At 35.4% G+C, this 21,556-nt stretch overlaps 1 protein-coding gene across 1 annotated transcript in view; it reads left to right on the top strand.

Moving 5' to 3' along the window:
- BMP2K (BMP2 inducible kinase) overlaps window positions 1–21,556 on the top strand; it is a 113,535-nt gene that overhangs the window by 74,126 nt on the left and 17,853 nt on the right. Inside the window, 6 exon segments of the mRNA XM_033105809.1 lie at window positions 1,210–1,370; window positions 5,471–5,655; window positions 6,710–6,808; window positions 7,949–8,133; window positions 12,595–12,752; window positions 19,438–19,548. Coding sequence (XP_032961700.1) covers window positions 1,210–1,370; window positions 5,471–5,655; window positions 6,710–6,808; window positions 7,949–8,133; window positions 12,595–12,752; window positions 19,438–19,548 — 899 coding nt within the window.

The raw sequence follows: 21,556 nt of genomic DNA on the forward strand, positions 1-21,556 counted from the left end.
TCCGAGTTTCTTGAATGTAGGGAGTACAACGTTGGTTTTAGTGCCACATCCATAGTTTGAATTCAGTAAATATTTCACTATCATTAAAATGAGATCTTTTATTGCCGTTTAGTTCAATTCTAATATGACTTGTACCATCCCCATCCCAGCTAAAACATAAATGTTATATTTAGAATGTATTTCTACAATTTTCTAAAATCTGTCGATTCAATTTCACTTTCTTAGAAAGATAGTTGTGAACAGGGCTCCCTCTTGTGGTACATACAGATATAAGCGAGAACTGTAGGTCTGTGCAGTTACGGTACACACAGGACTTTCTCCAGAGGCAGCAGACGTGCACTTAATAAATCATGTATGCCAAAAATTTAAGTATTAAATCACTTGAAAATATGCTCAGGGAACTTGGTAAAGACATTTTATTGCAATCCTGTTGAAAAGTGAACATATGACTATTAAAAATTATTTGAGTTTTTGTACTGAATTTATAGAAAGCAAAAGTTAGTAAATATGCAAGTTAAAGATTTTTCCTGGGTTTTCTAGAAAGAGAAGAGCAAATATCTATATCTTCTCAAATTACATTTAGTGTCTCTTGCTTTCCAAATTATGCTTACCATTTGACCGTCCAGGTCTGTAGCCTAAACTAAGTCCTAGTGGGAAATTTTTATATAATTTCTACTCAGTGTTTTAAGTAAAGCAAAGTTAAATATTTCAGAAGTTGAATGGGAGCAGGTAGTTCCACTTGTTAAAAGTTTTGGCTTTTTTTGTTTTATATGTCTGAGGGCGCAGTCTTTTCTGTTTTCTTTTGTTAAGCCTAGAGTCCCAGCTAAGGAAGACTGTTAATTTGTTGTTTCTTATTTTTATTTCTCTGACTGGTTCAGAGAGTTGGCTATTGGTTTTGTCCAAAACCTTATGATAAGGTTTCTGTTTGTTTCCTTTATTTCATCTCTTTAAGAGCAATCTTACACTCTTTCTGCCAGCTTCAGTGGCAGACTGAATGATAGCATACTGGTTTAAAGAAAATGGCTAGATTTATTTATTTTCCTATCTTCGTTAAGTATTTAATACTTGAGAATGCGACTTAGGAAGGAGCCGAGAAGTCAAACATCCTCATAATGATTAAAATGTGTCTGTTGAAATAGATGCTTTATAGAACCAAGAATAAATTAGAAATAATCCCAATATTGAATGAAATGTATTCTTCTGTTGCAGAATAACAGATAACATTGGACCAACAGAAACCTCAATTGCACCAAGACAAAGACCAAAGGCCAACTCCACTACTGCCACTCCCAGAGTGCTGACCATTCAAAGTTCAGCAACACCTGTTAAAGTCCCTGCTCCCGGTGAATTTGGTAACCACAGACCAAAAGGTAATATAGTCCTGCCAATTACTAGCAAGCTTACTGTTGTGAAATAGATAACATAATGCTTCAGGAAACTTACTGCTGATGTCTAATCAGCTCAGCTAATTGTTTTCCTGACGTTGTAGGCAAAGGTAAGTTACTGGCATATAAGAATATGGCATACAAAGCTCATCATTTCCTTATCTGTAGAGTCATCAACTAGTAGGGTTTGTGGTTGATAATAAAGTTCAAGAATATAGCAAATTCTGTATTGTGTTGGAAAGGGAAAAGAAACTCTAGCCTTTCAAAGTTCTGTGCCTTTGCACTGAATCTAGAATCTTGGCAAAGGAGACTGTCTTGGGCCATGTGGACATTACAGTATAGAAATTTGTGTTCTCATCTCATTTTGAGAAAAATTGTTTTTCTAATCTAAAATATCTCCTAAGCGTTATAATATAGTGTGGAACCTAAAAAAAAAAATTTCCCCAAGGAAATATTCCTAATATCAGAGAGTAAGTAAACTTGTTCTCTCAAGGGTTGGGGGACATACATAACCTGAAGGCTCACCTCAAGAAAACCCTGTTTGGCACTTTATTTCATGATATCTGTTTTATTTTAATGTTAAAATATTTCCAATTAAATTGTTTTAAATCAGGATACTCTAAATGGTTACAATTCCACACTTTGAGGCTTATAAACCTGGATTTGAGTCCTGTTTCTTCCATTTTTTAGTAATATATGTTAAGAAAATGCTAATACCTACCTTATAGGATTGTTGTGTAAGGATTAAATGACTGCTTAATAGAATGCCTGCCACATAATATTTCCTTAAGAAATGTTAACTATTAACTACCATTATTGCTATGAAGTAAAGTATGTGCTCAGGTTAGATAATGTTTATGTTACCTGAAGTATTGTGGCATACCTCTGTGGTGATCAGGTATACCAGATGGATGAGTATTCCGTGGAAAAGGGGAAAATAAGGGAATTTGAAATCTCTTGTGTCCAATTCTCATTTTACCATTTCTTAGCCTCTTTTATAAAATGGGAATAACAGCTACTTTTCCTGTTAAAAGGAGTAAATAACAAGGTGTGTAGTATCGAGGAAAATTCTGTTTCATAGTAAGCATTCAACGTTAGTTTCTCTTTTTTCTCCCTTTTTGGTTTTGGAGATGCTATTAGTCTATTGTGTATCAATGCCCTTCAGCCAAAGACCACCAGAAACAAACTTGTAGTTGAACAAAAGGGTTTTATTACTCGCGTGCCTTAGGAATCTGTGGGAGTGTCTCAGTAAGATGGTGTTCGAAAAACCTTATTAAGGGATTTGGGCTTGTTTGAAGCAGCTTTGGGGAGACTTTATGGAAGTAGGGCTTTGCTCTGGATTGGAAGCTGTCATGAAGCTAGGATATGCTATAATTAGGTATCTTAAATTTTATCTGGAAGGAGGGAAGCCAAAGCCTCAGTTGGTAAAGAAGCATCAGTCAGTCACCTTAGACAGGACAGGGAGAGGTTTGGTCACTTTTGTGGTTTGGACATGTTCTTGTTTTTGTCAGTGTTAGGACATGACTGTGGAGTGATCTTGTCCTGATCCTTCTGTCACAGAGCGGCTTTGTCTGATGTTGGTGTTCTGCGAAATTGTTTGTGTTCATCTGGAGTACAGCACGGCCCAGCTATGAGTGTCAGGCCTGTTCCCCAAGGCAGGGGCAGCGCTTCTCTTTCTTACATGCTTCCAGCTTAAGGTGGAAAAATACTCTTTTCCCACATATATTCATCTTTTACATTTGTCCCCCCATTAAATATTATACAGAAAGTAACATATGAAATGAATATATTCTTTGAAAATATTTAGGCAATCCAGAAATACTCAGAGAAGAATCACTTTTTCTTCCCAGGGCAACCTGGCAGCAGTTTAGTGTGCATCCTCCCCGTCCCTTTATGTTCCTGCGTGTGCACAATCAGGCAGACATTTTTCATGTTGTTTTATGTACATACAGGCACACATAATTCATGTTGTTTTATGTACATATAGACACACATAATTCATGTGGGTTTTGGATACAGTATGAATACATGGATTCATCCTATACATAGTTTTCTGCAATTTGATTTTTTTAACTTAATGTATTTTGGAGCGCTTTTCACAATCAGTGCATATAGCTCTACCATGTAGTATAATAGGGATGATATTTCATAGTATTAATATACCATAGCTTATTTAGCCATTTAGCTTGTTTCCAATATTTGCTACTATTAATAGTATTGTGGTGCGCATTCTTATAAAAGACTTTTGATTTTCATGTGAGAGCATTTTTCTGAGGAAGATATTAAAAAGCATACTTACTTAAAATTTTTTAGATACTGCTAAATTGCTATCTAAAAGGACTTCAGAAATTTATATTACCATCAACAGTGTGAGTGCCCTTTCATTCCTTTCTTTGTCAACACTTGATAGTGTCGGGTTTTTTAAAATGTTTGCCTATTGATAGGTGAAACTGTTTTGTTTATATTTTAATATTCCTGATTAATAGTACTATTTCATATGATTACTGGCCATTTGTTTTCTTCTGTGAATTAGCTTTTGCAATTTTTTATGAGATTTGTCTTTATTTTTTATTGCTCTGAAGGTTTTATTTTTATGTATTTTGAATATTAGATTTGCCAAATAATTATTTTCTTCCTGTTTATCATTTGTCTTTTAACTTTGTGAACTCATTTAACTTCTCTGAGCCTTCAGTTTCATCATTTGCAAAATGGGAAATAATAGTAGGAGGATTTAATGATGTACATACTTTGAAACATGTTTTCATGTGGGATTCTTGTGATGTTGTTTCGGAGTTCTCTGGTGCTCTGTGGCCTTGGCTTGAGAACCAAGGAGCTCTGTTCAGCTTGAATGATGCTAAAGAAAAGTCACAGTTTGTGAGATGAGAGGTGAGCCTCATGAGTTATTGCATGATGATCATTGGTTTGTGTTTGGGCTTCACCCCCAGCCATGAGTGTTTTCCAGCTAGACATCAGGGCCCTAAAAGAAGAATGGATAGCTAAGGAGTGTAACTTTTTAAAACTCTTTCCAATTAGAAAGAAATAACACTTAAAAGGCTAATGGTGGTTATGTCTGTGAGGTGGAATTATAGTTTTAATTTTCTTCCGTATGCTTTCATAAATATTTTCAGGAGTAATTAAAATGAACAAGCATTTTCTTATAATTGGAAGAATTAGAAATAGTTATAAAACTATTATCATAGAGTGTTGTACTTAAGGTCCGGGGAGGTATGAAGATGTTAACATTGATGTAAAAGAATCCTTCTCTTCCTCCTTCTATTCTCCCTCCTTTTGTTCCCCTAGGATTAAATAGTTGCATTCTAATTTACGGTTACTCATTGGAAGAAAATACAGAAATTACAGTGTATTTCATTTCTTCTTTTGCTGTTGTGTGTATCTTATTTTTCATTAATTTCAAAAGTTTATTCATAGGATTTTCCTAGGGTAAAATTTATGAAGCTTGTAAGTAAATATCCATTTAGGAGACAATGTTAATAGATTAATTGCAGTAGCATTTATTGAACATCTATTATATAAAAGGTTCCTTGGGGTGCTAAGTGATAGATAAGTCAGCACTCCATCCCTCAGGGGTCCTAGTTAAGAAATAGTCATGTAAGCAATTAATATGTGCAAGGCAGCATGAAATGTTACAAACTGAGTGGAAGTGTTAGATGAAGGAACAAGGACGAGAGATTTGAGCTAAACTTGAAAGGATAAGAAGAATTACAGTAGTTGGAAAGTGGCATTCTAGATGGAGAGAATCATTTTGACAGAGACAGACTCATAACAGTGCATGTTATAGTTGAGAAATGTGGAACAAACTGACAGGGCTGGTGTGTTCGTGGACAGATGAAGCGTGAAAGATGAGGCGTTTCTAAGACATTGACTTGTTTAGAGTTGTAGCTGACAAAATTAACTTTCACGGATACTTAGAAGTGTAGTAAATAACCCTTGGGATTCTGCTTATTGAAGTTACTATATTAGGATTTGCCTTGGTTAAATGATTATTGAAATATGGATGTTTTGAAATCCAGCCATTTTATTGAAATCCACGAGTCTGTTAATGACAGTGTTTGGGAAACCTTTAGGAGCCCTGAGACCTGGCAGCGGCCCTGAGATTTCCTTAGGGCAAGGGCCCCCTCAGCAGCCTCCACAGCAGCACCGAGTTCTGCAGCAGCTGCAGCAAGGAGACTGGAGACTGCAGCAGCTCCACCTACAGCACCGCCATCCTCACCAGCAGCCACAGCAGCATCAGGATGCTTACGTGCAGCAGGTAATCCTTCTGGTACTTCACATACGGAAGTCAGGAGCGTGGTGGGAGATTCATGCAGCTTTCGAATATCACTGTATTCCCTTCCGTGCCATTGGCGCCTTGAACTCTAGATCCAAGTAAACAGATTGCTCAGTTTTCTGATTGTTAAAGGATATGTATTTTATTTGCATTCTGTGAGATACTTAAGAATACTCTGTTGACTGTTGACATAGGTTGCATCATGGCTGTATGAAGCAAAGAAGGTTCATCTAGTCATTAGGCATCATGAATAAGCACTGCGATTTATGATGGATATTATCCTTTTTAGGTTACATTTTGAGTTCAGATGCATAGACTAATTACATTATTGTTGGAAAGGTTTCAGAAGTAACATTGTCTTAGGTTTTGTTTTTTTTGCCTGGGTTGGTGTATATGTGTATGGTGGAGGGTGGCAGTTAGAGTTGGAAGGCGCATAGGCAAAAATGACCTTAACTTCTCTCCTGTCCTTTGCCTCATCGGAACCTGCAAATTTCTAGTTTCACTAAATTATTTTAAATTTAATGACCGTCACCATCATTCTTTCATCATTTCCTGAAATATTTTTGAGCCACTTACGTGCATGACACTTTCATGGATGTCTCCCTCCTTTGGTCTTGACTGAAGGGCCCAGAGTGGAGGGTAGTTAAGTAGGTGTTGCCATTGGGTGACCAGAAGACACCATGGCGGGGGAGAGAGAGGAGGGTGGGAAATGACTGGCATGAGTCCTGGACACAGGTGACTTCGGGGTCTTCCTCAGTTGGTAAATGTGTTTAGGTTTAGGCTTTCCCCAACCTCCTTAACTGTGCTGGAAAGGGTTTGAGTGGAATCTGTTATGTTTCAGTAGTAATTCTGAAACCGTTTCCAGTAAGCACATATAAGTGATAGTCACTTACTGGCAATAGCTCCTTTCATTGGTATTTGGACTACTGAGTACCCAAATCGCTGTCATGGTAAAACCTGTACTTAAAAACAAAAGACTATGGTACAAAAAAGGCATGAGTAATGTTGATGAAATTGTTTATTTTTCTCATTGTAGTATCAACATGCAATGCAGCAGCAACAGATACTTCAACAACAGTTTTTAATGCAGTCTGTGTATCAGCCGCAGACTTCTGCATCACAGTATCCTACAGTGGTACGTATTACATAATTTCTAGAGATTTCTCTGAGTATACTATTGGGATTCACAGGGTAAGTGGTATTATTCAGAATTTAATAATTCAGAATCAATCCAAGTTAGTTAATTAAACATTTTATCAAAGCCAGTCATGTATTCTTAAGCAGGTTTAAATGGGGCTGAACTTTGGCACATTGTAACTGACTAATAGTATTTTTTCCCCCTTCTTCCCCCTCGCCCTCCCGCCCCCCTCCCCCCGACACACACGGGTTCACTCCGTTGCTTCTCAGTCTAGTTGTGTAGGACACAGCTCCCTGGCCCCTGCTGGTGTTATGTGACTTGCGCTCCTCCCCTCCCCCCACTGAGGCAGTCGTTCGCTGGTCATAGGTCACCCACTCACAGCAGCTCTCACCGGCTGCCGCCCATTCACACTGGCCACTGGCCGCTCATGGTGGCACACAGTAGCCCATGGCAGCACACAGCAGCCAACGGCCACTCATGCTGGCCACCGGCCACTCCTGGCAGCACAGGGTAGCCCATGGTAACACAGCAGCCCGCAGCAGCCCACAACGACCTCTGGCAGCCCCAGCAGCCCAGCTCCAGGGAGAGCCGTTGTTCACAGTCTTAGCTGTAGAGGGCGCAGCTCACTGACCCATGTGGTCGAATCGGCGATCTTGGCGTTAGGAGATGGCACTCCAACCACCTGACCCACCGGGGCGGCCCTGATAGTATTTTCTTATTATCTCATAGTATAAGGGAAATGATCTATTACCCAGGCTCTTTTGTCATATGTTCCTTTCATTTGGCAAATGTCGACTGAAGAAAAATAAACCCAAAGGGAAATTGCATTTGCTTCAGAGAATAGTTTGACCTTTTTAATAGAAACCACTACACTAGACACTTACTACTCTATTGTCTTTTTCTTAAAGTATTTAAAAGATAATTTGTGAATCCTGCCTAGTGAGCCTCGCTTCAGATTTAGATTTATTTCATCTTGCTGTAGTTTTCTAGTAGGGAGCTGCTCCTTCAGATATAAATTGTTTTTCAAGTTTCTGATTTTGTTGCCAGTGTGAAAAGAAGGAACATAGATAGATGTGAGGCTGACAGTGCTTTAGTGACTTTGAGCATTGTTTTACGTAATGACATTTCTTGTTTCAGGTGCAGCAGTATCAGCAGGCTTTCATGCAGCAGCAAATGCTAGCTCACCATCAGCAGTCTCAACAACAGGCATCACCTGAATATCTTACCTCCCCTCAAGAGTTCTCACCAGCCTTAGTTTCCTACACTTCATCACTTCCAGCTCAGGTTGGAACCATAATGGACTCCTCTCATAGTGCCAATAGGCAAGTATTTTTCTAGTGAATGCAAAGGAAATTACTGTGAAAGAAGTGTGACTGTGAAGTGGAGGTACTAGAGTTCCCCCTTTTCTCTTACGAGTCCTTTCTTCTGTTCCCTGTGCATCCCCATCCTTCCATGCATTTCCATTAGTTACTTCTGCTAACTGCTATTTGCAGATAAGGCTTAGTAACATCCAGCAGCATTTAAGGCGAAGGAAATTATTCACTTATATATTAAGGTATTCTTTGTAATTTAAGTGGAAACAAAACCATAAGCTACTTTCGTAGTTAAAAAAATAATCCTTGTAGATAAGTTAATTCAACTTTTTCAACTTACATGTTATTATTTTCAGTTAGTTTGATAGTATTTACTCATAAAATTGTCAAATTTGGTTTAATTTAAACAGGTAACAAAAATTTTTAATGTGTCATTTGTTTCTTTTTGAAGGTGATACAGCAAGCTTATTGTTAGCATAACAGTTGGGAAACAGTATCTTTTGGTTATTCAGATACGTTGGTTTGTAGAGTTATTTTTCATAGATAATTTATATTGAAAGCATTATAATAAAGAACTGTGATACAAATTTTCTCAAACTTAGATTTGATACAGGGAATGTTTCAGGATTATGTAATTAAGAATCTATTAACTATTATAAGTACTTCCTAATATGTTTAGATATGTAGGAGGAAATAGCTGTTAGAGCTTTGGTTACTGGAACACCAAAGAAGTTCTCATACAACACTGTTTCAGAGTGTGAAACAGCTGGGAAAAGGTGTCTACAAGCTTTGGCCAGGAATGGGGCATGAGAAACAGTAACATCAGTAGCATACTTGTTCACTGAGCATGTCAAGAGAGGGTTAAAGCACACGGTTTGCTATAGCACACCTCCCAGCCTCTGTGTGTGTGTGTGGGCGGCGGGGGGGAGTGAGGGAGGACAAAAAAATCGAACTGATTTTTTGAATTGAATTAGGACAAGTGCGTCTAAGTGAAGAGGTGGGCATATGATGAAAGGCTAGTTTAAAGATCCAGATCAGTATTTGTGAAACTCTTTGTCATTTGCCTACTCTAGTTACAATTTTTTGATTTACCCACATAGTACTTTTTTGTTTAATAAATTAATAGCATTGTTATAAATAATAAAATGAAAACAAATAACATTATACATTATAAATAAATTAAAGCCACTAAAGTATAATCTATGAAATATAAGTAGCAATCTAATAAATTTACAAAAAAGACATACCTGAAAAAAGTCCCCTAGGGATAAGAATGGCATAGTTTTATTCATTAAAAGTGGGATATTCTGCTTGATATTGTTTAGTTTAAGGTGAGGCTGTTCTATTAATTAAATGATTGGTTTTTTTACTTTTGATGTGAACTATCAGCATCAAAAATGTTGGCTCTTATCTAGTTCATGTGTTTGGAAAATGCAAAAATATTAAACTGTCACCTCTGATACACCATATAATACTTACTTATGTATGACTTCATAGTCTAAAGGATTACTGACTGACCTCTGGAAATAATAAAAGTTGTGTCAGTGATGAGAATGGAGCCAGGAATTGGAAATCCTGAATGAGAGAATTCATGTTAGTGTTCCATAGCACATGTACTATCTAAGTGTCTGATTAGTTATAAAGAAAGAAGAGTATTAAAGATTTGAGGCACACGTAAGCATGCAAGGTGCTGATACCCCAAACTCACGTGAACTGCCGTAACAGCTGTCTACTTAAATCTGATCTCTAGTGATAACTGTTCATAAAATCACAGTGTGATATGTTAGAGAAGTATTTTTTCTAATTCCTGTATAGTTTTAAAATTTAAAACAAAGGTTTATCATCAGAATTCTTGCATACCCCAGTTTAGGAAATATTGGCCTGGGTATCTGTGAAAGTGTGTAAGACGTCTTTTACTCCACTCCTGTGATATATTATATATGGAGGGAGACGGGAGGATGGAGCAGGAAGGGGGTAATGGTTAGATGGGTTGAAACAGTTATATACGTGGCAAATAGATCTTAGGAACACAGAACTTCCCACAGGAACACTGCCCCTGCCACGCTCGGTGCCTCAATGCTACTTCACTATTACTATCCCTATTTAATATCTATCGTTATACAGAGGATTATATGTTGAATAACTATCTTCTGTAACAATTTAAAAGGTGATTTGTAAGCATCTATACCTGCTTATGACTAAGTCAGTGGAAGGTGAAAATTGGGGTTAAATGTTGGCTCTAAGCACATAAGGGACATTTGAATGAAGATGAGAAAGCAAGTGGTTCCTTGGAACATGGGGAAAGGGTCACTATCTTGGTTGGCATGATTATTTCCTACTCAATATTCTGCTAAAATTTCTACCCTCCACTGTATTATTGTATCTGTAGTATAAATATTGGAAAATATTATCATGTTGTATCCAAATAATAGTTACATAAACAAACATCTATGCATATATTGTCTTCTTATGATATAAATCACCCTGTTGTGTTAGTTATTTGTTGCTGCATAATAAACTACCCTAAAACTTAGTGACTTAAAACGGTGATAAACATTATCTGACACATTTTCTTTGGATCAGGAATTTAGGAGTGGCTTATCTCTATATTTATGACCAGGGAAGGTCTGTCATGAGGTTACAGTAAGATGTTGGGTATACCTGCAGGTTAAGGCTTAGCTGGTGCTGGAGGATCTGTTTATAAGATGGCTCATTCATGGCTTTGGGCAGGAGGCCTCAGTTCTCTGCCATGTGGATCTCTCCAAAAGACTGCTTGAATATTCTCTTTGGCAAAGAGAAAGACTGTTTTGAATAGGGAATCATTTATTCTGGTTTCTCCCAGAACGAATAGTACAAAAGAAAGGGCAAGAAGTAACCTGTGATGCCTTTTATGATCTAGTCTTAGAAGTCACACACTGGCACTTCTGCCATATTCCATTTGTTAGAATCTAATTCATATTTAAGGAAGATCTAATTCATATTTAAGGAAAGGGAATTAGGTTTTTCCCTTTGAAGGGTGGAGTGTCAGAACTTGTAGGCATATTTCAACACCTGTTTAAATTGTAGGTTAATGTAACCTCCCCCCGCCCCCCCAATTGAATTACAGTCTACCTAGAAGAATCCATTAATTCATCCCAGGAATAAGAGGAGGATGATTCAGATAGGCAATCAGAAAGTTCTGAAAGGGATCTTTGACAGGCAGAAGGGGGAATGCCCGTCTTTCTTAGTTTTGAAAATCCTTGAAGATAGTTTTGAAATTAAAGATGGGATTCTGTCAGGGATGCAGGCTTAGATTTTAGCAGTTGATGCATTCCCAGAGGGAGTTCTAAACTGAATTATATTTATTATTAAGATACCTAAGCTATGTTTACTAAGAAGACTATCTCCTTATTGAGCAATTATTCTGTTTCTTTTTCTTTAGCTTTCAATAAGTATTTAAACATTCCATTCTTGGCTCAGCTATACTGAGGGGGCTTTGACTCGGGGATTAAATGGGCAACTTTTGCCCTCTCTTCCCATTTAAGATCTGTATGGTGGCAATGGCAGTGAGCTCCCAAGGAGAAGGTGAATTTGAGGGGATGAGTCAAGGCTTGCAGAACTGAGATACTTTTTTAGAAATACATGGAAATTGTGCCTCCATTACCAATGTTAGAAGATCTGGATCTGAATTATGAAATGTACTTGACAACTGTGTTACGTTGCCTCATGCCTGTGCTCTATTTGCCAGCTGGATTGAAGGAGAGGTACCCAGGGACTCTCAGGTTAAGAGGTCTTTAGACTCTCATCTTCTCCTAAAAACCAAGAAGCCTTTTAGACAACTTTCCTAGAACCAGTGGTCCCAGGCCCCAGACTATAGATACTTTAAACACCATGAAAGATTTATTACATAGAAAATAACCTCATCTACTTTTAGCTAATTCATAAACCAGTCCTAGCAGTTAATCATTTGTTAGTAGCTCTATAGAGAATGCCTTTGTCAAAAGGAAAGGTATTGTGGTGTCTCGATAACCAGGACATAAGATCACCTTATTCAGTAGTGATTTGAGAGTAATACTGTTGGATATGGCAACCTGTGTTCATTTTAAGGCTTATTCACTATAATAGTAGTTCCAACTTACTGAGTGCTTGCTAGTAATATGTTTTTTACCAGACACTGTTCCCTTTGCTTTATGTGTATTAAATCATGTACTCTTAGTGTTGCTATGAGGTAGATACTGTTGCTGCTGTTTTAGTATGAGGAGGCTGAGACAGAGAGAGGCTAAAGTAGTTGAAGGGTACACAGCTAGTGACCTTATGGAGGCTGTTCAGATCCCAGGAGGCCCTCGTCTTAATCCATGCCCTTATCTGCCATCTCCATCATAATACAGTGACCTGCTTTTCTAAGCATTTATAAAGTATGAACCAGGGCATTTAAAAATTTCATTTCTAACGTTTTTTTCCTTCTTTTTCCTCCCTTAATTGTTACTATAGGTCAATTGCTGATAAAGAGGCAGTTGCAAATACTACACATCAAAAGAACATCAGTAACCCACCTGATATGTCGGGATGGAATCCTTTCGGAGAGGATAATTTTTCCAAGTTAACAGAAGAAGAGCTGTTGGACAGAGAGTTTGACCTTCTCAGATCAAGTAAGGGACACTTGAAGGCTTATTTTGCTTCACAGTAAAATAACAGCTCTATAATTATTCAGCAAGGCCAAAGACTGTTTTAAGGGGGTAAATAGAAAATTCTTTTTGTGCATTTGAGGGCAAAAATCAGGCCATCTTCTTTTACACATACTATCAAACTATGTTGTGTGCATTAGAACTTCATTGCTTGGTAGTAGCTATTAAACCCAAGATTGCTGATAATACGTTGATTCCTAACACTTAAATACTGCATATATTTGAATGTTAAATTCAGACTATCTCCAAAGCATGAAAGATTAATGTTGAAATAAAAAGGGAGACATTAGTATCTTGCCTTACGAATCATTTTGCAGCTCAGTTTTCTTGCACACTCAAAAGAAGATATTGTGGGTCTGAGACGCCCTTTGAAAGTGCCTGAAAGAAAACATGGCTACTACATTATGTTAATGTTTTGTAATGCCCTTTTAATGAGTGGTGACATAAAAGGGCTGCTTTGTTGTCCTGATGTGGCAAAAGTTAAATAAATTCTTTACCACTTGAAATCAGATATCTCAATGTTTTTACTTGAAATCATTGCCTTTTCTTAAACGACCTAATATATATGTCAAGCCTTGTCATATGTATTTTAGAAAAGTTCTTTTTTAGAAAAGGGATGTGTGGAGTGTTTTGAGGGGATTGCCAAATAGGAGCAAAAAGCTTGCTTCTGGAGTATGTAGATAGTTTTCAGGGTTCTGAGGGGTGTGTGTGTGTGTGTGTGTGTGTGTGTGTGTGTGCACATGTGCATGCATGTATACTCACATCCAAGTGTGTTTTCCCATTTTTGCATGTGAAAAGAAGGTCTTAATGATTCCTAGTTATAGTTCCTAGTTTCTATTTTATTTTAGGTAACTGGCTTTATGAGAACATTTATTAGATGAATGCTTTATTCCAAGTTGGTATATACTGGGGGTGTCAAAAAAATGTATACAAGTGGACACTTTGGTCAGCGCTGCTCAAGCAGTAGTTTGCTATAATCAGAAGTGTCTGGGTGCTGATGGTAACCACTTTGAGCACCTCTTGTAATTGCAGAAGTCAAACGTGACTTGTATTCATCTTTTGTTATCGGTATATTTTGAGTATTACCATTTTAGTACAGTTTTATTTTCTTACAATGTGTATACATTTTTTTTAATCACCCTCTGTATTTTCTGTAAAGTTTTAAATTCACTGAGTTAATGTAAGAATAGTTGGTTGGGATTTAAATTTGTATTTTACGTATCGGTTATATGATTATGAAAAATTAAATTGGTGATTAAATGCAGATCTAAAAATGAGTTTTGAACCTTTAATAAAGGTTTGTTAACTTTGGTAAAACCAATCATTTTTTTATTAAAAAAATCTTTTTTAACCACAACTTTTTTGTTTGACATTTTTCCTATAATTTATGTTGAGTGGCCCCAAAAGTAAGCTTTTTTTTTAAAAAAAGAAGTATCTCTTTTGGGGGGGTGGCAAGGAGACAAAGGGGCAACCAAATCATTGTAATTCATAGGATTATTTTTAAAGTAAAAGGTAAAATTAAAATATTCATTTTAATATTTTAAAATGTTCTGCCCATAGCAGTAATCAGGGGTTTGCTAAATCAGTATTTTCTACTCCTTGAATAAGAAAACTCCTCCTTTTTTAAAAAAAATCAGTTTATGGAGTGGGTAAAGTATTCACATACTGTGACCTTATAAAAATATGTTATTCTAAGCTCCCAAGAATTCGTAACAACACTTATTTTATTTAGGCAAGAATGGCATGTAAATATTTATGTATGCGTAACTTCATAAAACTTGGATTTAGTGTGTAAAATTCTTAACCGGCTATTTGCTTTTAAACTTCAAGGTCAGATAACATATGTAATTTGTGTGTGTATTTGTGCACACATATGTATGCGAAAGAGAGTTCAGACTTCATTGCAGTGTTTAATTATGGAAAGATGTTAAGTTCCAAATGAAAGTCCAGGAGGAATTTTATCTGAAGGTCTGACTTGGAACAACTCATCCATTTGGAAAACCGCCTAGATGGTCCCTGAGCTATCAAAATCACTGTCCCAGGCTGATGCACTTAAATTGGCACATAGCACCAGAAAAGATGAATTCTGACCCCTGGCAATGGCATTTAAGGAGGTTGTAATCTCAGTAAAGTCACTTAACTGCTGTCGCACTTCCTCATTTAAAAAGTGGGTATAATGATGCTTTCCTCACAGTGTTGTCAAGAAAGTGAAATGAAATAATTTCTTTAAAGAGTCTTGACACTCAATTAAATGCCAATTTCCCTTTTCTCACCTTCTGTATAAGTCTTTAGGCTCCAGTTTATGAAGTTATTGCCCTTTAACCAACTATATTTAAACTATCAGGTTTCTCAGCTGGCAATTAAAAAACAAATAAGAAGGGGCTTTGTGGGCAAACACATCAACAGCAAGATAACAGCAAGGAAGGAGATGGAAGAATGTCTATTTTTGTCTTACTAATTGGTAGTCAAAATGAATTCAAGAAAGGTGGAAGATCTTTAATAAAGTATATAAAGAAATCAATAAAGCAGAGGATATAATTTAGAATGTCTTCAAAAGTTTTGCTGAACTACAATATTCAGTCATCTCTAGTACCTCTTTCACTCACAAGCAGTAAGGTATCTAATATTTGATCTAGTTTAGTGATCAGGTTTAAATTACACTGATGGGCAAAAGACCTCTCCCAGAAACTTAAGCGTTTCAGTAGAAAACTAACAGTGTAATCAGAATTGATTTTTGGTCATTACTGGTTGGCTCCTCTGTCCTGAACAACTTTCCCAAAAATGAATGAATAAATAATTGATGCATTTGAAATGTCAAATTCATATTTTTCCCCAGGGCACCTATTTATCAACAGTTTTCAAAGTCCTTTCTAACGTAATTTATATTTGGTTTATGAGATGCTTTCCAGTGACAAATTTGAATACCTTTATGTGTGATCCTTAAAAATATAGCCATTGCCCATGTAACGATTGTTTAGAATTATACATTCCCATTTCAGGCTTGTTTTTGAAATGGTACATTTATTAAAAGAGAAAAAAAGGATATGATGTCTAGGAAATATTTTATTTGTGTGTATTGTCCCCAAGGTAATTTTAAAATCATGTATTTTGAGATACTAAAATTCCAAATTATTAGTGATTGGTAACAAAAACTGTTTTTTACTGATTCTTTAATAATACAGTTGATTCCACATACCTGGTAGCAAAGGGATTTAACATATAAAATAAACCAGATTCTTCTTGCTTTTGCTTTCGGTGTAACTGAGTATTATTTATGGTTCAGAATTTTTTTTTTACCTGTTCCTATTTAAGACCAAACCATTAATCAAAATTAAGCATTACTAATAAAGCTGGTCTCAGTGACATTTTTAAAAATTTAAGTTTGTATTTTTCATTGTCTATTGTGCCAAAACATCCAGATTAGTATATAAACTTCAGAAATCTAATTGTCATACTATTTAATACATTAAACACTAATTAGAATACAGGTGTTTTCTTTGGGAAAATTTTTAACTTCCATTTGTTAAAATAGTTGTGTAGCTCTACATGTTAAGAGTAATATTAATGGAATGGAATATTATTTTTTTGTTGATGATGGATTTATTGTTCCTTTTTAAAATTGAATCAAAATAACTAAAAGGAAGGACAGAAGAAACTAAAGACCGGCTGCTTTACAAATTCTACTGAATGTGGTGGTGGTGTTGTTTTCCTATGAAGCCACAGAATAAAATAGATATAAACATCTGTATATGTAATTAGTTTGTTTCAAAACATTCTCTCACCATTTTAAGCTAATTCAGACTTACTACTACTGTTCCTTACTACTAGTGTTCCTACTATTCAGTACAGAATATCAGAAATTTTAAGTATGTTAGAACAGTTTCAAAAGTATCAGATGAAGACCGTACTTTTAAACCTTATTTATTAACCTTCTGGCCATTATTCATATAAACTGCTGAATTAGCTTTTTAGAATAATTATTTTTTTTCTGATATCATAGAATGTACTTTGGTTCTAGGATTTTTAAATTCTGTATTTTTGTCATCTGTATCAATTAAAATTGTTGCAATGATACTGTCTTTATTTACCAACACAAGTCTTTGGGAAGGCAGGAGGAGGTAAGTTTCTTATATTGGACAAATCAAACTCAAGTTTTGCTCCGATGTAAAGACAACCAGTTATTTGAAAATGGAACTGAAATACATTTTAGGGGTGACTATGTATTTGAAAAGTCACTCTGCATACCATTTCATTAGTTTTATTTATAAGTAATTGATAGTTTGTAATATTAATACATGTATTTATTTTGTCTTTTGTGCGCTGGGACCCAGATTATCATGTGAACTTTGGAAATCTAAATGATTTTTTAAAAATCCTCCATGGAAAAATTGATTGTGTATTTTGTGGAACAATGAGAACATGATTCATTTTATAGTGAGTTTATCCTAATTCCTGTTTTGAAATAATTGGATAAATGAACTTTGTATAGAACAGTGTCTCCATATTTTTGATTATGGGCACCCTGTATACAAAAGTACCAGTTTGGTCCTAAATGATAATGTTTGTACTCTTGTCATAACTACATGGTTCTATTTATATATTTACCAAGAATTCACCCACCATAGGTTGATTGGAGAAAATATACCAGTGCATGAGGATTCAAAGACCCTTTAGTGGTAACTTTGTATCTTTTTATATTTTGAGAACCACTGGTATAGTAGTTTATAAACCAGGAGAGTATGTTAAAATGTAGATTCCCAAGCCCCTACCCAGATAATCTGATTCATTCTGTTTTATACAGGAATACTGGCAATTTTGATGCAGATGTTTTAGGAAGGACGTCTGGTGCTAATTTAGATGGAAGTACCTATATGTACTCTGTCGTGCTTTTCAAGAACGAGGGCTCTTGCATATTGATATGCTGTGGCTTTCACTCTGAGAACAGTCTGTCCATTTGTCTTATCCCATTCCCTCTTTCCTTTGTCTTCATTCTTTTGTGCACCAGAATTTGGGAGATGAAGTAAGAATGGAGGAATCTAGGAGGACTGTGCTACAAGGAACAATCCTAGGTTTTAAAGTTACTCTGTAAATATTAGGTGGGTGCAAAAGTAATTGTGTTTTAAAAGGTTAACAATTGCAAAAACCACAGTTACTTTTGCACCAACCTAATACATTGGAGGCCTGATAACATTGGTAACCACAGATACTCTCTCTAACTCAGTGATTCTTAGGCCTCTCCTTAAGGTTTGATTATGACTTCCCACCACAATCAATTAAAGATCCTTGGTTATATATTCTCCAACGTTATTTTTTTCAGAATGATGCTGAGACTAACTTCTCTTTAATAGGTATTAAACAAAATATAAAAAAAAATTTCATGGTACAATCAGCATTTGTTACTAGTTTTCTGAGTCAAGTAATACAGTTAATATATTGAAAAAGAACACCTAAAATTAATTTTCATTGTTATCCATTGCAGTTTTCGATTAGAAAGGTAGCTCTTAAGTTTTGGAAGTTTTATTTGTGCATATATCGGCTGTCAGATGTGTTTCCTTAACAAAAATATTTATTAGTCCTTCAACAAAATTTTAAGTAAAAATTTAAACAACCTAAAGTTTCGTGTGGATTTTGCAGAGTTAGTTTTAGCCATAAAAGCTGATAATTGTATCTAATATCATAGAGGTTTTTAAAGAATTAATTGTCCACAGCAGTAATTAAGTATATTCATTGTAGACGAGGGTTTTGCCTTAAAGTGAGTTCCTGGACCAGTGCTGTCACGTCACCTGGGGACTTGTTGAAGTGCAGAATCTTAGGACCCATCCCAGAACCATCTCTTCAGAATCTCCGTATTCTTTTTATCCAACACTACAATTTTCTCTATAGCTTTATTGGTTTTGAACATACTGCACATATACTTTTCATTAGCTCATTATTTGTTTTTCTGTGCCAGCATATAAACTCCATGAGGGCAAGAATCTTTGTTTTGTTTTGGTGTTGCATGCCCATTGCTTAGAACAGTGTCTGTATCTAAATAGAATATAGATGCTCAAATATTTGTTGGATGAATAAATAAACTGTGTCATTAAGGCATTTAATTTAATAGATACCTACATGTTTGTGTCTGTGTATATGTGAATGGTTTAAAAATTACAAATAATATGAGAAATGAACAATGAAGTAAAATATAATGAATTACTTTTTATTGCTATTGAGAAATAGGATTTATTTATTTTATGAGTGAGAGACCATTTGCAGTATTTTTTCCATATCTATTTATGGAGAAAGTTGGCAAATATGTCTCTGTTTAGAAAGCTGAGTCTAAATTCAGGTCCATTATGTTACAAGTTGAAGGCAACTTCTATTTAAATAAACCAAACCAAGTTATTTATTAAGTGAATTGTATTTAGTGAAATCTAGCCCTGAGATTATATTGTTAAGCTGGCCTTTGTAGCAGCAAATGCATATTAAACTCAGGGTTACCCCCTAATACTTAGAAAAATGAACTCTGAGTCTAATTATTTTTTCAAAAGGTTGTTCCTTTGTTTAACTTTCACTTTTATTTATACTGTAAATCACTTTTTGAAAAAAAAAATTAAAGACCGTTTTGTTTTTATTTTATTTTTTGTTTTGTTTCATCTTATTTTTGCAGACAGGCTCGAAGAGAGAGCATCCTCAGATAAGAATGTAGACCCACTTTCTGCTCCACATAACCAACCTCCAGAAGATCCTTTTGGTTCTGTTCCTTTCATTTTTCACTCAGGCAAGTTACATATGTAACATCATCACTACCATTAAAAAAATACACAAAAGAACAAGATTAAGAACAAAAATCCTTCTTCATATAAAGCAAAAGAGAGAATCAGGTGTTAGTTACATAAATAGAAAACTATTTTAACCTTTAGCCATCCTAGTCTTCCTAATGTTCTTTCCATTGGGTTATTCAGTTGTATCTTTTGCAAACGTAGACAAATGCTGATTTACATACTAGAACCAAAACTGTTTCTTTTCATCTTTATTATTGGATACTGTTGAAAGAAAATCTGTGCATGAAAATCTCTATTGATAAATTTAAAATAAAAGATATTTTATGCTTAGCTTTTGCTTAAAAATCCTGTTTTGCTAGTTTATATATGCTCTCTTGTAGCTGCATTTTAAAAATATTTGTCACAATCATGTTGTGACAAATTGCCTACTTTTTTTCTCACATCCTTGTTTTGATTTCAGTCCAGAATGTAAATATTATTATTCACCATTTAAAAATATTTGTTGTAATATTTTCAAGGTGATTACCCAGTAAACAGTGTTGAGGTTACTAGTGTGGAGTAGCATCCCACTTTGGCATAAATGAATGTGTGTGTGTGTGTGTGTGTGTGTGTGTGTGTGTGTGTGTGTGCATGGTTATAATGGAAGAAATGAGTTTAATCTTAGAAAAGAGAAATATATTGGAAGAAATAATGTTTTGTTAGAAGGTAAAGGTTTTGTTTAATACATTCAAGGTAACTGAGCCATGCTCTTTGGTTCTGCTGTTGCTTTTGTTTCTCACTCAGGCAAGTTACATATGTAACATCATCACTACCAGTAAAAAAAAAAAAAAAAAAAAAGAGAGAGAGAACAACAACAAAAGGAAAGCTTATGAATGTAAAGCCAAAATAAGAAATAAGTGTTCAGGATTTCTGATGAATGCATTGAGGCAATGTTACAGCTTTTCAACATTGAGATTTGGTTATCCAGAACATACTGTTTAGTAAAGAGAGTGTTTCTAAATACCTGGATGTTCCATGGTTTACTCTTTGCCACTTATTGAAGAGTCCATGTTCTTGCCATTTTCTTCTTTCCTCCTTCATATTATCTTTTCCATGAATGACATGACATTAACTGGGGAAGACAGTTTACTGTGTCTATTTAATCTGCGTAGATGTGCTCACTGGCACCTTCCAACAGGTTATTCAAATGTTACTTGTTTTTTCAATGATAATATCTCAAAATGGCCTTTATAAGCTCTCAGAATGTAGTGACTTCAAATATTGATCTATTTGTGGCAGAAAGTGGTTTTATTGGTTTTTTTTTCATACTCTAGAAGGAGTTGCGTAATACTTCTCAGGTTTGCATTTATCTAGGGAATTTCTCTGTTCTTGAACAGCTTCTGAAAGAACCCTGGGGAAATGAATAGTAGAATCAGAAACTAGAGCAAGTTTCAATGATTTGCCATTTCCCTGAACACCCTTATTTTGGGGTTGGCCTAGGATTTTTGTAGTTAGAAATATGCTCACAGATTTGAGCTTGCTTGCTGCTGTTATTACTCTTTTTATTTTAGGTGTTTAACTTTTCTCTGTTGATTTTAACCTTATTGAGGGTTGAAAAGATGAATTGTCTGTCTTTGAATCCTGCCCACTAATTACCTCATAATACTCATTGGATGTATGAAAACATTTGACTATACTTAAAAATTCATACTCCTTAGTGTTAGGACAGTGACCTTAAAAAATGCCCTTTGTTATAAATGCTTCCCCTTCAAAATAGTTTTTTAGATTTATTGTGAACATGAACTTTGGAATAGCTTGGTTATGAACAATTGAGTACAAAGACTGGAATAAAGGAGGGAATGTCATACGAGAAATGTGCCTCTAGAGACTCTCGAGAAGAAAGGGTGATCTATTGGCTATGATAGCATTGTTAATTTGTACTTAAAAGATCTAAAATACATAATTAAAATTAAAAAATCTAAAAATAACTGACCTCATTATCAAGCTTAGAAATACTTTGTTATA

Source organism: Rhinolophus ferrumequinum, chromosome 5 (genome assembly GCF_004115265.2).
Source record: "Rhinolophus ferrumequinum isolate MPI-CBG mRhiFer1 chromosome 5, mRhiFer1_v1.p, whole genome shotgun sequence".
Taxonomy (NCBI): domain Eukaryota; kingdom Metazoa; phylum Chordata; class Mammalia; order Chiroptera; family Rhinolophidae; genus Rhinolophus; species Rhinolophus ferrumequinum.